Below are 15,129 nucleotides of genomic sequence, written 5' to 3' on the forward strand. Positions count from 1 at the left end.
AAATTGGATAAGACGTAACGTAGTCTGCTCTACTTATGCTTGTTCGAGCTGGAAAGCGGAAAACGAGTTAGAATTTTCGTCCGTCTTCGATCAAAGAGAACGTCGTGCGTTCGATTAATCACGGCAATTTCCCGAACGCTTTCAACACTGAAAGCATATACCAAATACAAAATAAATAAGCGTAGAGAAATAAATAATCGAACGAAGCTGGATCTGTGGCAATCTTGAGTTTTTTAATCTGTCAGCATCGTGCTCGAACGGAGTGGCTCGTCTAAAGAAAAGAAAAGAATCGTTTAAATTTTCCGCATTTGAACTCGAACAAACCAAAAAATACAAAAAGGTGTTCATGCTAAAATTATTTTTATTTTTAAAACATTTAAAACTCTGTCGAAACGAAAGTGGTGGTTTATCGAAATTGGGAAATTTAAGGATCGTAAGAGGGTCAATCTATTAACGTGAAAGTTCCTCGAATCCTAGTGGCGTAATTACGTGATTACTCGAATCGCGATGGGGCATCTGGCGTTCGAGCTAGAGTTATCGTACGACGTCGTCGAATTCTTGGAATCTCGGGTCCGCCGTGACCTGTATTACAATAAATTTTGTGGCGGCCAGCTTGCATCGTTTATTAAGTCCGTGGAAAACCGAGGCATTGATGCTGCGTACCGATAAAACATCCGAACGATGATTTTCCAGCGGAGATGGCTGCCGGATAACGCTCCTCGAGGCCAACGAACTGACCAGCTTCGAGATCTCTGGCTGTTCCTTATCTCGTTACGAAAATAATCTCGTTCGATGAGACTCCTTCAACCACGTCAAACGAACAGGGACAGGAATCAACAAATTTTTAACTCTAATAATTGATTTCGAGCTTAGAATTCTTCCACGTATATGCGAAACGAGATAATAAGATAAAATAAAATTTCTATTTACTTATTTTAATTACTTATTTAAATTGGTATCGCGTGCAATATCATATATCTTGCACGTAATAGCATTTACGAGAAAATTTACGGTGACACTTTAGAAACTAGAAAACAATAAGAGTATCGTAATACGCACGAATCCGTGCAGTTTGCTGAAAGCGCTCTCGCTTCGAAGCGTTCCATATAATATCGGAAAGACATTGAAGTTTATCAAGAAGTTTAAATAGTTTAAAACATAACTACAACATTATTCAACACAATTTAACTTGCTAAAAAATTAATGCTCCATAGCAAAGGGGAAGAGTATACAAAACCGATTATTAACGTTACTCTTTCCACTAATTCTTACCACCAATTGCAATACAAATCACCGCGACTAGAAATGATTTTCTTGCCCCAAAATACCTATATCTCGATATCTTCTTATCGATGAAAATTCCGGACGCTTCGTTCGTTGCACGAAGGCTCACGGAAAATCGAGACTCGTTAGACCTTACCGCTAAATCTGCGTGGCAAACTGCAAAATTTCCAACGCGTGTCCCACACGAAGCTCCCTTTGATCTAAGCGCGAACGAGCGAGAGACGATCGTCGATCATCGCTGAGAGCGTGACAATCAGAAAGGGTTCTTCTCGCGGGATCGGGAACGAGAGATTGGCTAATTAGTCGAGAAGATCACGCGCACCTGTAACGACAGAAACGGACGAAATTCCCTCCAACTATTTGCTTATCGATCGGACGCGTAGGTAGGTCGATTTTTCTCTGGCTCGTCCATTCACGGCAGTCGAGATAATGCGGCATTAACGTGAACGGATTACGGAGTCGCACAGTTAGGTCTAACAAGCGGACCGGTAGCTTAGGCGATATTATCTGACCGATGTTATCTCTGTACATGAAACAGTGAGCAAAAGAACCGGCGAAGAGGCGAACGGTCGCCTGGTGACCGGCGACTAATTACGCGATTAAAATTCAAGCGTACCGAGCAGAAAGCGGGAGTCGAGTCGCTGGAAACGGAGCAGTTCCGATAACGATGCAGCGATACCCACGGGTACGCGTGTTTCTTCTTCGTGCAGCGGACGATTCCTGATTTGGAGGAGGTGGCAAACGCGAGGTTTTGAAATTTCCCAGCGTCTTGAATCTTGTTCGGATTGGAACAAACGAGTTCGAGGAATTTGAAACCTCTGGAACACTGTGAGTTTGTTATTTAGTAATCTGAAAAATCGTTTCGAGTTTCTACGCTCGATCTTAACTTTGCTAGAGTGACTTGAATTCAGGGTTTGACACTTTTCAATGCTTTGAGTTTCGTTCAAACTAGTTCGATCGTTTCGATTCTAGAAACTTGATTTCAAACAACTTGAAACCTCTTTCGCAGAGTTTAACTCGTTATGTATCGTCCTGTGATCGATTCTCATAGAATTTGAATCGAAGGTTCCAACATTTTCAGCCTTTGTTCCGATTGATTAAGTCGCTTCTTAAGTTTCTCTCGAAAAACAGTTCTTCGACAGCGCGAACTTGTTAGTTGCTTTGAAATCTCTTCAAATTTCTACGACCCTAAATTGATTCGAGACTTCAGATTAAGTCATAAATTATCTTGATACAAGTTAAGTTGCTCGACATCCTTTCAATCCAATTAACCTGATTTACTTTGCTTTAGATCGTCTCCGTTCTTCGACAACAGCCAATTTCGTTTTCTAGATTCTTGTAGAGCGATAAAATCGTCGTAGAACAACCCTGATATTCGTCGGAGTTAATACAATTTATCTAAGTTAGATTCGTTCAACTTCAAAGAATCGACGGAAGTATTTAATTATTCGATTAGAGGCGAAAGCACGCGTTCAACATCGATGGATAAGGGTGAAGATTTCCCATCGGGGCGTCGCTAAAAGGGAAATTACACCAAGGAAACTAACGGTCGAAAACGGCTTACGACGAAGGATGCTGGTCGAGAAAGGAACAACCGGACGAGCAATTAGTATGTTTTTAAACTGGCGTTAACTAGTCGACGAAACCCACGCGATATCTACACGGAACAAGCCCACATCTTCACTTTCGCTTTCGACACTTGTTTATACACGAAGAAAATCCAAGGAACAAGTTCCAAATAAACTTGGCTAGAAAATTATAACTGTGTTCGATATTATTTTTCATGATACTGTATCGCACGCTTATCGTCGTTCGAAGTACACTGTATTTTTTCAAATCGTTCGATCGAAGCAACGATGCTCGAAAGAACCGAAATACGTGACTAAACGCAATACCACGATTTTCAGCCTGTCGATGTTCAGTGCACCGAAGAGAGGTCATCCACTCAACAAAAAAAAAAAAAAAAAGAAAAAAGAAAAGTGGAAAGACTTATCGTCCAGCTGATAAGACAGCGACAATAAGAAATTAGCGAACACCAAGCTGAAGGGTAGGAGGACCGTAGAAAAGATCGTAGAAAGAGGAGAGAATACGAAGAAGAGAAAAAGGAAGAAGAAGAAGAAGAAGGGGTGGCGGTTGAGGATGGAGAAGCGGACGGGCCACCAGACGAAAAAATTCGGAATATTTATGCTCGGTATTATTAGCGTACGTCGGCGATATCTCGGTGGGCATCGCTAATTAGGCCGCGCGAACGACGCTCTCGAGCCTTTCGGCAAACAGTGCTGGCTACTGTCTTTAAAGGTTCTCCACGGGTGCAATCAAGATGGTGGCGCCGGCCGCCCGGGGCGGGTCGATTCCGAAACTAATTGCCACGGCTAATTTATTCCCGCGACATGTACGCACAGAGACGCCATTCTCGGCTACCGCGTAATCGTCGCGACGTAATCGCCGGGACGCGAGAGTGCCACCAGTTGGACACCGTTGAAAGAGGAGGGAACGACGGGGTAAAGGAAGACGCGTTCACCCCACGAAGATTGCCATCGGAACTTCGTGCCCGTGGAACGTACCCCGTGTCCGGACCGCTGCTCCCGATCGTGAGCTTCTTTTAAGTTTCTACTTTACGACCTCTGTGTCTGCGTGGGTGTATCACAAGAGCAATTTCACTGAAATGGACGAAGCTCGTGGAAATTTGGAGAAGATTTTTGTGGATAAACGAAGAGACGCGAGACGCGTACGTTTTTCTCGCGATAGGCAGGATAAGAGGCATGTGACGCAGTGATGGCAAGTTTGTCAAAGATGAAATTTGGAGAAGATTTCTCTCGATAAGGAGAGAAAGGTGGCAGACCGAGATGGAAGGTATAGTTCAAGGTCGTCGGTAATTGGTGCTCTTGTTGATGTAATAAATGCGGAAGATACGACCAAGTAGCATCTTCTTAATGAAGAAATTTGTAGAAATTTGTAAAAGGTTTTTGTAACGAATGGACCAAGGAGTACCAGATGGAAATCTTTAAAACAGGTATTTAAAAGCCGTTTAGAATCATATGCTTTTGCCGATTACTATGGTAAATGCTAAAGACATCGATACGATCAAAAAGTATTCTACCGAATGTGAAGTTGAGGAGATAGATGTGACACTTTTTATCAGAATGTATAATAAAACGATCTGGTCAAGACCGAGCGACCGTTTCGAATTTTTGTCTAAGGTCCAGTTAGTAAATCTCCAAGACGTTCTTCGCCGCGTCCGGAGAAGGTCGTAATTCTCGACAAAAAATCTTTATTAATTCGAGATCGTATAAAAAAGGAATACCGTATCCGCCGAAGGTTTAGATAAACGATCGAATCAACAGAAACATCTTTCTTCGGCAAGATTGGAAGACATTGAAGACGATACACCGTGATTTCGTGAAATATGACTCACGCCATTGCCTGTAGAGCCGTGGAGAGGGGATTCCGTGTGAATTGGGAGGATTGTAGTTGATTAGTAGCCGATGATTGCCGAACTTGTTAGAGGAGGTCGAAGAAAGTTGCTCGAGCTTCTCCTTTGATTGCCTCATCGCCGCTTAAACAAGTTTCCTGTCGGTTGAATAGCTTTAATTCGCCGCAAAGCGTCCGGTAACGAACAACGAATCGAGTTCGACCGATCCAACGACGGTAAATCGATCAACCCGATATTTTCTGCTGTAATTCGTAGAAAAATTTCGAAGAACGACCGGTAATCTAACTAAAGTAGACACGGTTCCCATGCGTTCCTCTGTTCCGATCTCGTGGCATTTCTTCGTTCCGTCTAACATCGATCTCTCCGCATCCGTAAAACCGATCGGCGGTTTATGCGCGAACGTACGGGCTTCTAAAAGCCCGTTGTCATTTATGCGACCATAAATCCAACGTTATCCGAACGTTAAAGCGGATTATGGTCTATCGGCCGCCAAATAAACTCGTTCGATTTATCGATCATCGGGTCGTAGAGATCATCAGATCCTTTAATTGGCAGCGGCAATTTATTTCTACTTTCTAATCGTCGTCGGCATGCATAGGAACGATTATCTGAAAAGTCGCATCGACTTTTGTAATTAGCGATCCGCCCATCGTTCTCTCATTTTTATTGATTTAACGACGTTGTACGTATGGATATGCACGAATCATAGGCTTTTTCATTCGTTGAAATTCAATTAGAGGCAATGATCGATGTTAATTTATTCGTGGAACGTAGAGGGGCGAAATTTAGACCGTTCTATAAAAGTCGAAGCGTAGGACTTGATATTTTTGCTTAAGAAGGATCGACGACGATACCAGTTAGGAATTAAGTGAGGTACAACAGGCGTTAATTCTATACTGTGTGTTTATTAAATAAACTCTGCTATTCTCTTGGCGACGGTTTTACATTTATACAAAATTGGAAAACAGGCCTCGGCGGTTTCGATCCACCGATCCTTGCAGGTTAGAACTATCGTTCATCTTGCGAACATCCTATTTACAAGGCTACGTAAACTTTCAACTGGAGAACGATTATTTACACTCTATGTACAAGACACGGGAGCATGTCTGATATTGGCACAAATTCACGATACGCTATGGCTCCCCATAGAAGTGAAGTTTTGTTCTTTGGGTCTCTCTCTCTCTCTCTCTCTCTCTCTCTCTGTCTGTCGTCTTTCACTAGACAAGTTCATTACTTGAACGATTCGATCGCGAAGAGAGAGTCCACAAATTCGTCCAGAATCGTATTTCTCTTCTCGGAGACGCGTTCCGCTTTGGTTAGACTTCTCATAAAGGTATTTCACTTCGAAGGTATTGTCTTCTTGTCGATGCTTCTAACTTGCGATCGAGCGCTTCTCTACGCTCTGAATCACTTTCTCGCCGAAACACGTGGATTCATCTTACGCGAATTCGACTTCTCGTTGATCATCCTCTTCTTCCGTTCTTCGATACTCTGTGAATTTTATTTCGCGACAGTTTCGTCTGTTTCTCTAGTTGTTCCTCCGACATCTCAAAACTCACAGATCCTACGTTCTTCCTTCGATTCGTTCGTTCTTCGCTCTTCGTTCCGTTCCAAACGGATCCAGAAACAGTTTCGCAGGAGAATCGATCGTTGGATCGAGGACAGGTCGGTTCACTACCGATCGTGGCGAGTCTCTGGCTCCTCCTGTCGCTTTCATTCTCTGGACGAGTGCTGAGAGATCGGATGATGTGGCGTTAAACCGGGATGAGACAGCATTCCGACGGGATACAGACTAGCCGGGGCCAAGAGTCCCGGATGAGAGCCGTACAGCGTCGTGTGCTGCTGCCTGACCGCACACATCCGCAATTTCTCGATCTCCGCTTCCTGCATACGCTTCGCCTTCGCGCGACGATTTTGGAACCAGATCTTCACCTGCAACAATGAACCGGTTCGCGTTTGTTACTCGCTGACTGCTTTATACCGAGCCCTAACGGCTCGACGATTTTGTCCAGTGGTTTTCGTTGCGGTTTCGGAGTGATTGGTCAGACGATCTCGGAATGGTTAAGCAAAAAAAGCGAGTTAAGACGCAGCCGTGTAGTTACCGTGGTAAATAGGCGACGACGATGAAAGCGGGTCGCTTCCCAAGCGTATATTTACTGTATTACGCATAGACGAGAGATTTGACGATTGGTGGATCGTCGATAAACACACGATGCTTAAAATATTTGACGATTACTCGATCGCGCTGCGATTGCGATTATTTTCAAACGAGTCGCGTTTTGTATTGTTCGAAAATTTCTTAAATTCACTCGCAATTAAAGTACGAGAGAATCGTTAATACGCGCAACTTCTAATTAAAAATCTCTTTGTTTGTGGAAGAAAGAAACGAAATTTGGATGTTATAGATCGATATTACTTACGCAGCATTCGATGGAGTTCGAGAGAAAAAAGAAAAGTGTTAAACGAGCTATGACAAAGACAGAAGAAATTTGTCGGGAGGCTGTAGGTCTCCGTAACAAGTATAGAGTATAGTAGACGAATTGCCTCGTTGACAAACGCACTGGCGAAACTACTCTTGGGTACAGTGGAAAGCAAGACCGCGGTCTGAGATAATTGGACGGTCATCGTGCGTTTCGAGTAATTTGTAGTCTATTAATAAAATCTCTGCGTTATTCGCCAGCGTCGAAAATATCGCGCGCTAATTACCATGCATCTGTCCAACATCGGTCCAAGATCGGTTGAAAACTGGACTCTTGATTCGTGAACCGGTCGATGTGGGAAAAAGGGGAGCCGAGTTTCGAGTCGATCCTTGTGTTAACACGTTACGTATGTCTCGTAAGATGTCACGAATACAGCGAGGGCGAATGCTCGCGTTGAGTCACGGGATTGCGTTCGCGAAGCGATGCGAGAATGTCGTTGCCGAGAACAAACGTTGGAAGAAAGCTGCAGTTTTCGGTACAGACGCGCGAAAGACGATGGATTTATTGCGTCGAGAGAATAGAATCGTTAATGTAAAAACAAAATAATCGGGAAAAATATGAAAGATGGTATCGTTACGAATGCAGAAAATTTGGTGAATACAAAAATTATTATTCCGCGAATCGTTAATATCAAAATGGAAGAAACTTCGAATCTGAACGAGATAAATATGATGGAAAAATTACTAAATATTAATCAGCAAGGAGTAACAGGTACTGAGTAAAATATACTTCGCCGATACGATACTCTGATCAACGTCGATAAAATAATAAAAAGTAATCTTTAGCTAAACGCTGTGTGGCAAACTTTGGTCGATTCTTTTAAAGAGAGAAATATTTGGAAACCGTAAGTTTCTAGAAATCTACATCGGCGATTTGAAAAAACGAAAGCAAAAGATACGATACAGACGTAAGAAGAAATAAAAGGATGGAAAGAATGTCACCTGGGTCTCGGTGAGATGAAGAGAGGAGGAGAACTCGGCCCTCTCGGCGACACTGAGGTATTGCCTTTCGGTGAACTTCTTCTCGAGCGCGAGCAATTGTTGCGTGGTGAAAGGCGTCCTCGGCTTCCGGTTCGGCTTGTGTTTCCTCAGGTTGCACTTGATCTTGGCCGGTTCTCCGTTCTCTGCAACCGAAAGCGTGTTCCGCTCGAGGATCATCCATCGTCGTCGTCATTCATCGTCACTCCCGAAGCAGAGCCCGAGTAGAAGAGAGAAGAAAGGCAACGAGCGTGGGGAACGTGTTTCGCGGGTTAGAACGAACCGAGTCGAACCCCGGCCGACCGCAACGTCCTGTTTTTGCCACCGGTTCTGCATCCATCCGGGGAGCACGGCAGGAAAGCGAACGCGACTTTTTAGGGGTCAATTCATAATTTTCCCGTCGGAACGGCGCCGCAAACTGGCCTCATTACCTTTTTGCCGGCCGACCGCAAGATTCCGGCCGCGAATCGCTCCTTTAACGCTATCGCTTGTATTCATTAGCGTCGATATATCGTCCCACGGAGAAAGGTGTACACCGATGATCGACCGTTTGCCCGAATAATTCGCCCCGAGTCGCTCTACGCGAGGTTACACCCCTCGATTACATCACCTCCGGACAATTACGATGTTAATGTTCCGGCACACGTAGCCCTATACCACGTTTTGCGCGGAAATTCGCGCGTTTCGACGATACTTGGCATTTGTTAAAGTTGTCCGGCGGTTTGGATGGTTTTGCTTGCTGATCGATTATTTAATGGACTGGGACGGTGGTCGAACCAGATCTTGTACGATCAAGGCTATGCTACGAGCACCGGTAGATGGATTAAACGGTAGGTTATATATAGTACTTGATTAATTTTTAATGATCTGGGCGTACCGGTATACAAACCGTATACGATCCGAAACAATGGTCGAAAATCCAACGGAATCACCCTCGAAAATCTCCGACGATGTCGCGGAATCAAGCAACAGTTGTCGCAACCGGTACAACAAGTCGACGACGATCGAACGCGACGAAACAACGGAACATCTTATCAGAAACTCGAGGAGGAACGGAGAGAGAGTGAGAGAGAGAGAGAGAGAGGAGGAAGGCTCGTGTCGAAACATATCGGTTATATTCCCCGAGATTTGTCTCGAGACAATTGACAGATTTGTAGAGCGGAGGTGAACGGCTCTGGAAACGAGCGATCTCTCGAGACGAGACAAAAGGGCAGGAAGATCGTTCTCGTCGTTCTGCTCTCGTCGCTTCTGAATTTCAAATTTTCCACGGAGAGACCGAGACTCCACCTTCTCCTCCTTTCCCTTCTCCGCGCGGAACCGCGTCCTTCCCGCTTCGGTATTCGCGAACGAGGCTTTTGCGATTCCAAGACAACCACTCTGACGAACAGGGCTCGTCCTTTGTGCGCCGATCCTCCCCCTTCGCCACCCACTTCGCCTTTCTTTCTGCCTTTCTCTCTCGCTACGACTCTCCAAGGGTCCCAATTAGTCTCTGTATTCGAGGATCCGTCGGTTTCCGGCCGAAAACCCGTGCAGAAACGCCGATAACCGATTTTAATCCAGTCGATCGAGGATGCGCATTCGAAATAATTAGCTGATCTCGCGGAGATACGCCGAGGATTCCGCGAAACGATCTAGAACGGGGAAGGTTTCGTACTTGAGTATCCTTTGTCGACCGTTGCGTAACGATTCGGTGTGCTGGGTTCCCTTGGAATCTCGATACGATTCCATTCTGTCGATCGATCACGGAAATTGGCATATCGTACGATATTCAAATCCCTCCTTTCCGTATTTCAATAATTTTTAACGACCGATACTTCGACCCGTGATAATTTGCCTTTTAATTTCCCCAATCCTATCGCTGTACCTATACGGTACACGATATTTTCCCGTTCTTTCGTTATTACGTAAGTTTTATCACAATATATAATTATAGGTATATTATATCGTTTAAAGATTAACGATATCTTGTAATTCGATCATTACAAGTTTGATTAAAACGTTGGTCCTTAATTGACTCGAGCAATCCTACCTTTATATAGGTTGTTTTCGAAACAGGATATGAAGGATAGAGTATTAGTAGCAGGATACATTACGTACGATGTGGGATATGAGATATAGGATGCGGAACATGGGATGGGATATAATATCTCAGATGTGTGATCCAAATAACGGCACAAATAGTTGAAAAAGATTCGTTTCAATTTCAGGTAGGAAATGTTTCGAACGAGTCCTTGTAGGATATTCGTAATTGCGAAGTGAGATTTACAATCGTAGCGGAAGCGATTACAGAATTGACGAAGAAGAAAATCGAATTGAATGTGAATCGGTATTAAGAATCAAACGCGGACACGGTGGTAAAGAACGTAGACTTTCGATAGATTTTCATGCAAATTACTGAAATAATTAGCTGATTTCGAGGAGATACCTGGGTATCTGTATGAGGGGAAGAGGACGATCGCGACGGGAAAAGACGAGGCAAAATTCAGCTCGTCCGATCGAGCGCTCTTTGTCGCGTTGCGCAACGCTTCCGTGGGCCACGATTTCTATGCGCTCTTATTAGTCGGCTCGATCGATAAACGAGCATAAACGTGCTCTCGTAAGTTTTATTAGAAATCGAAATTCTAAGGAACGTACCTCGAAATCGAGTATATTTATCTTCGCTGTCCGAACGAATCAGCTTCTCTAACGAAAGGGCAATTAATTTAGACGGCTCGACGTTTGTTCGGTTTAATTCTCTCGTGCAATTGCTTCTAATTTATTTACGAGCTATTTTTCCTCGAAATTATTTCTACAGCTAAAACAGGATACGAGTTTATACATTGTTCGATATCGATATCGGAGAGAATAATTAGGGACGATTGTTTTCAACCCCTTCTGGCTGGTAGTTAAAGTAAAGAGCGGTGAAGCAAAGTTTGAAGGGTTACGCAATCCAGAGAAACACCCTCTCTCTAAGAGGCCATATTTCAAAATCACGCTGCTTCCCCCAGGCTCGTTTGCCGAGCCTCGATTATGGTCGATTGTACTTTGCTCGCGAACCGCCCTAAATCGTACCACAATTGAGCGCAACAATGATCTATAAATTGACACGGAGAGAGCAAATCCCTGTACTAAAGGTAACATTGTATCTCTCTACTTCTAATTTCTATGTTTATTGCCGTACTTTAATATCGATATTAGGAAAATACGTTGATTTATTCTGCCTTTATTAGTTAAAACGTTTCATTCGTCGTTTTTAAACATGGCCAGGTATTATCTTTTTGTGCCGACTTTGACTTTCTTCCTTTTATTTAATATACGTATTCAGTCGTCGTTTTGTAACAGTTTGCGCAACAGTTTGTATCCTTGCTTGAAGGTCGAAAGAGAAGATAGCAAAGAAAAATGAAAAACTGTTAAACAGAATATTTCGATTAAGAATGGCTATATTTGGTATATCGCTTCTAATTTTGTAAAACTATTTCTAACAAAACCTGAACGCGATATTTTATCCTTTCTTATTCACGCGATTATCGATCAATTCTAACGAACTATAATTTCATAAAATTCTAGAGACCAGTTAATTGAAATTCAAGATATGCCCAAAATGAAAAAATAAAAAGAGAAATAGTAGGTTGAAGACGATGGAAAAAGTAGTTTTCCATTCGATCAACGACGATTTGCAGTTGCAACACCTTTTTGTAATAATCGCCTATTGTCTGTCGTCCGGATTCCACGAGCTCGACAAGAACCGGCCCTCTGTTCCCTCTTTTCTGTCTGCGTGGCGGCGCTCTGACGAAGCGAGAAAACTTTGATTGCCTCTTTAACGAGAGCTCCGCGCAATTATCAAGCCGCGACCTCAATAATTAGTGTTAACGATGATTCAATCGCGACGAGTCATCTGCGCGCGCGTTCCGAGAACTGCATTCCTTTTGCGGTGATTTTAGGTGACTGTCTCTTTCCAGCCGGATGTTTCGATCGCTAATAACGTCCTCGCGACGATATCGTGTGTCTCAATTTATCAATTAGACCGTTTCTCTTTGACGTTTTTCACTCTCGGTATTTTAATTCACTCGGTTCAACGTCGATCGAGTCGTAGCAACTTTATGGTATTTGTTAAATAGCATCGATAATTTATTAGACGTATGTAGATATATACATGTGTAGATAGATACCCTATCTGATTTTTTAACCGAATGCAAGTTAATTCGACCGCTTATGGAGGTATAATATCATCAGGGTCCATGAATCATACCTACTTTATGTCTAAAGCTTTTATAAAGTTACTCCGATACCTCGAACGGTATTTTATCGCAACCTATAAATCTTGTCTTTCGATCCCATATTTGAACATTTTCTTAAGCTCTTTAACTTCAGGCCTGTACGTGCTCCCAAATTCGATCCAATCACGACATCACAAAATTTTCTCACCTTTCTCCGGTAAGAAACGACGATCGAATATTTTAACTAAATAGGAAATAATTTCATTTCAAACTGTCGATACGAAGGACATTACGTCAAGAGGACGTAGGAATCAAGCCCGTTCCACGATACCGAAAGTTTCCAAGTTCGTCCCGAATCGCCAGAGTGTAACCGTCTTGTAACGCCCTGTACACCGCGCTCTCCCTCGAAACACTGTCCCAATCAGAATTTCGGTGCACGCAAAAATAGAAGATGGAAAGGAATCGGTGACAGATCGGAGGCAGGAGGAGGGACTTCCGTTGCACCGGGACTAATTTTATCCGCGAACAACCGAGGAAAGCGAAGAATGTCGAAGCCGTCGGCTCCATTGAACAAGCCACTATCGCATTCGGTTCTCTTTACTCCGCGACACTTGCTACTTTACAATCGAGCCTTGTCTCGGACGACGAAAAGGAAAAAACGCAACGCGGAGCCGATTGGCGGTCGGCCAGCGGTTCAAAGACGCGCCGTACACGGTTGTCGTCGGTTTAGCAAATGGCAAACGACACTGGTAAAACGGTGCAACGGGTAAAAACAGAAGGTAAACGCTCAGGATGGTACTCACCGTTTAATGGCGCGTGATGAGAGAAGTGCGAGGGGAAGAAGCTCGCTGTGGCAGCGGCGGCGGCGGCGGCTGCTGCTGCTGCCGCTGCACCCTGATGTCCGCCACCCCAAACCGCGGGATGTAGCCCGGCTGGAATGCCAGAGATGCTCCCCAAACTGGAAAATCCTCCGATATACGCCGGAGTCGGTCTGACCGGCGTCGGACTGCTTCCCTGATGCTGATGCTGCAGGTCCTCCACGTCGACTAGACTGTTCTCGTCCTCCTCCTCGATGTCTTCCGGTTCCGAACACCTGGACCTGGCTTCGTGAGAGCTGCTTCTGGGAGATTGAGGACCGAAATCCGAGTGACCGACTGTGACGATTTTGGGAGACGAGGAACACGGTGCTGCGACTTCCGACGTGGATCCGGAGTCCGTGGACGTTCGAATCGCGTAATCCAGCGTTCTGGAGCGTTGACCGGGGGATTCTACCCTGTCCACCTCGATCTCGGGAAACCTGGTTAGAGTCCTCGCGTCCAGGGAGCCGTATGCGATCCGTCTATGTTCCTGGACGCTCGGAGACACCGACAGGTATCTCGATCTGTAATCACCTGGATGTTTTTGTAACGCTGAGTTCGGACTGACCGGTAGGTTCTCCTGTCTCACAGGGGAGTAAGAGGCCAAGGGTGACGATCTGGGCGATACGGAGGACGTTTCTTGTCTGGAGGAGTCCGACTTTTTAGTGTCGGCTAACAAGGCGGCGACGGAAAAGCTCAATCGATGCACCGGTTTCGAAGTCGGCTGGGGCGCCTGGGCCTCGTGGGAACCTGGACTGCTCGATGGAGGCGTCACCGGGGAGGTCATCCTTAGTACTGTCATTCTTAGACCGCGATTGAACACCTCTGCAAATCTATATCTCTTCACTGAATCACTCTGACTAAATCTTGTTGGATCTTCTATGCTCTCATCTTGCCGATACCTTTGTCGTGTATCTCGTTACTGATGCAAGAGGAGAAATAAAGTGCGAGTGTCCGTGATTCGAGGAAATGTCTCTGTCACTGATTCCACACGATCTCATCGACACGACTCGACGTCGAAGAAAATGAAGCGATCGAAAATGCAGCTATCCGATGATCTTCGAGTCACACTCGACGACAATTCTCCAAGAATAATCACGGAAACGCGTGAAGTAGGATGCGTTGACGCGTTTGACAGGTGAGCCGAGGATCGACGGATCGATGGATCTCCCGGCCAGCTAACCTGGACTAGCCTCTACTCGACTCGAGCTCTCCGTGCCGACTGACTTTGACCATCGTCGACTGCGGCGTTCGGACTTTTTCGTTTTGCGGGTGGAGGCGCCTCGGTTAGTGGGAGACCCAGCCGTTGTTTGAAAAGAGACGTTGTCAGAGCAGGAACGATGGTTCGAGGAGGGGACGAAAATGCGAGAAAGGGGAAATTCAAAAGTGGGCGAGGCCTCGAGGCGGCAGAAGGGGCATGGCTCTGCTCGCTCCGCCTCCATGGCCGGGTTCCTTTACCGTGAAACGGAGTCAAACCAGAGCTATAGACCCGCGGATTTTTCCCTGCCAGGGATAAGTTTCTCTCTTGCAACTACGTCCAGCTCGGTTTCAGGGGAGGCACGGCAGGCAGGGATTACCCATGGATACGGTTCTCTGGTGGGGAGCTACCTCCTCTGTTGATGCACACGGACGAGATGCAGAGAGAGGGTGAGAGAAGAAGAGCGAAGGAAAGAGATAGAGATACCGATAGAGAGAGAGACAGAGAGAAAAGCGATTTTATCGTTCGACTCGCCTTTCTACCGTAGGAGACGGTAATGAGCGTAATTGACCAATTAGGGTCGGTGATTAAGAGAGGAAAAATGCAGGCTCGCCTCGAGTGCTTTCGATCATCGCGTTGTTATTGATACCTTTTGACGTTTCGAAATCTCAGGTGGAAGTAACGACCGTCTTTCGCAGTGATCG

General features: G+C 45.0%; 1 protein-coding gene across 1 annotated transcript; it reads right to left on the reverse strand.

Annotated features, from left to right (window-relative positions):
- Positions 1-5,602: 5,602 nt before the first annotated feature.
- Positions 5,603-14,834, reverse strand: LOC132910933 (homeobox protein MSX-1-like). The gene is made up of 3 exons (XM_060967132.1): positions 13,174-14,834; positions 8,139-8,320; positions 5,603-6,649 (listed from the first exon to the last, which is right to left on the reverse strand). The coding sequence occupies exons 1-3, from the start codon at positions 14,027-14,029 to the stop codon at positions 6,431-6,433; spliced, it is 1,257 nt and encodes a 418-aa protein (XP_060823115.1). The 5' UTR covers positions 14,030-14,834; the 3' UTR covers positions 5,603-6,430.
- Positions 14,835-15,129: the final 295 nt, after the last annotated feature.

This window comes from Bombus pascuorum, chromosome 9 (assembly GCF_905332965.1).
Source record: "Bombus pascuorum chromosome 9, iyBomPasc1.1, whole genome shotgun sequence".
Classification (NCBI taxonomy): Eukaryota; Metazoa; Arthropoda; class Insecta; order Hymenoptera; family Apidae; genus Bombus; species Bombus pascuorum.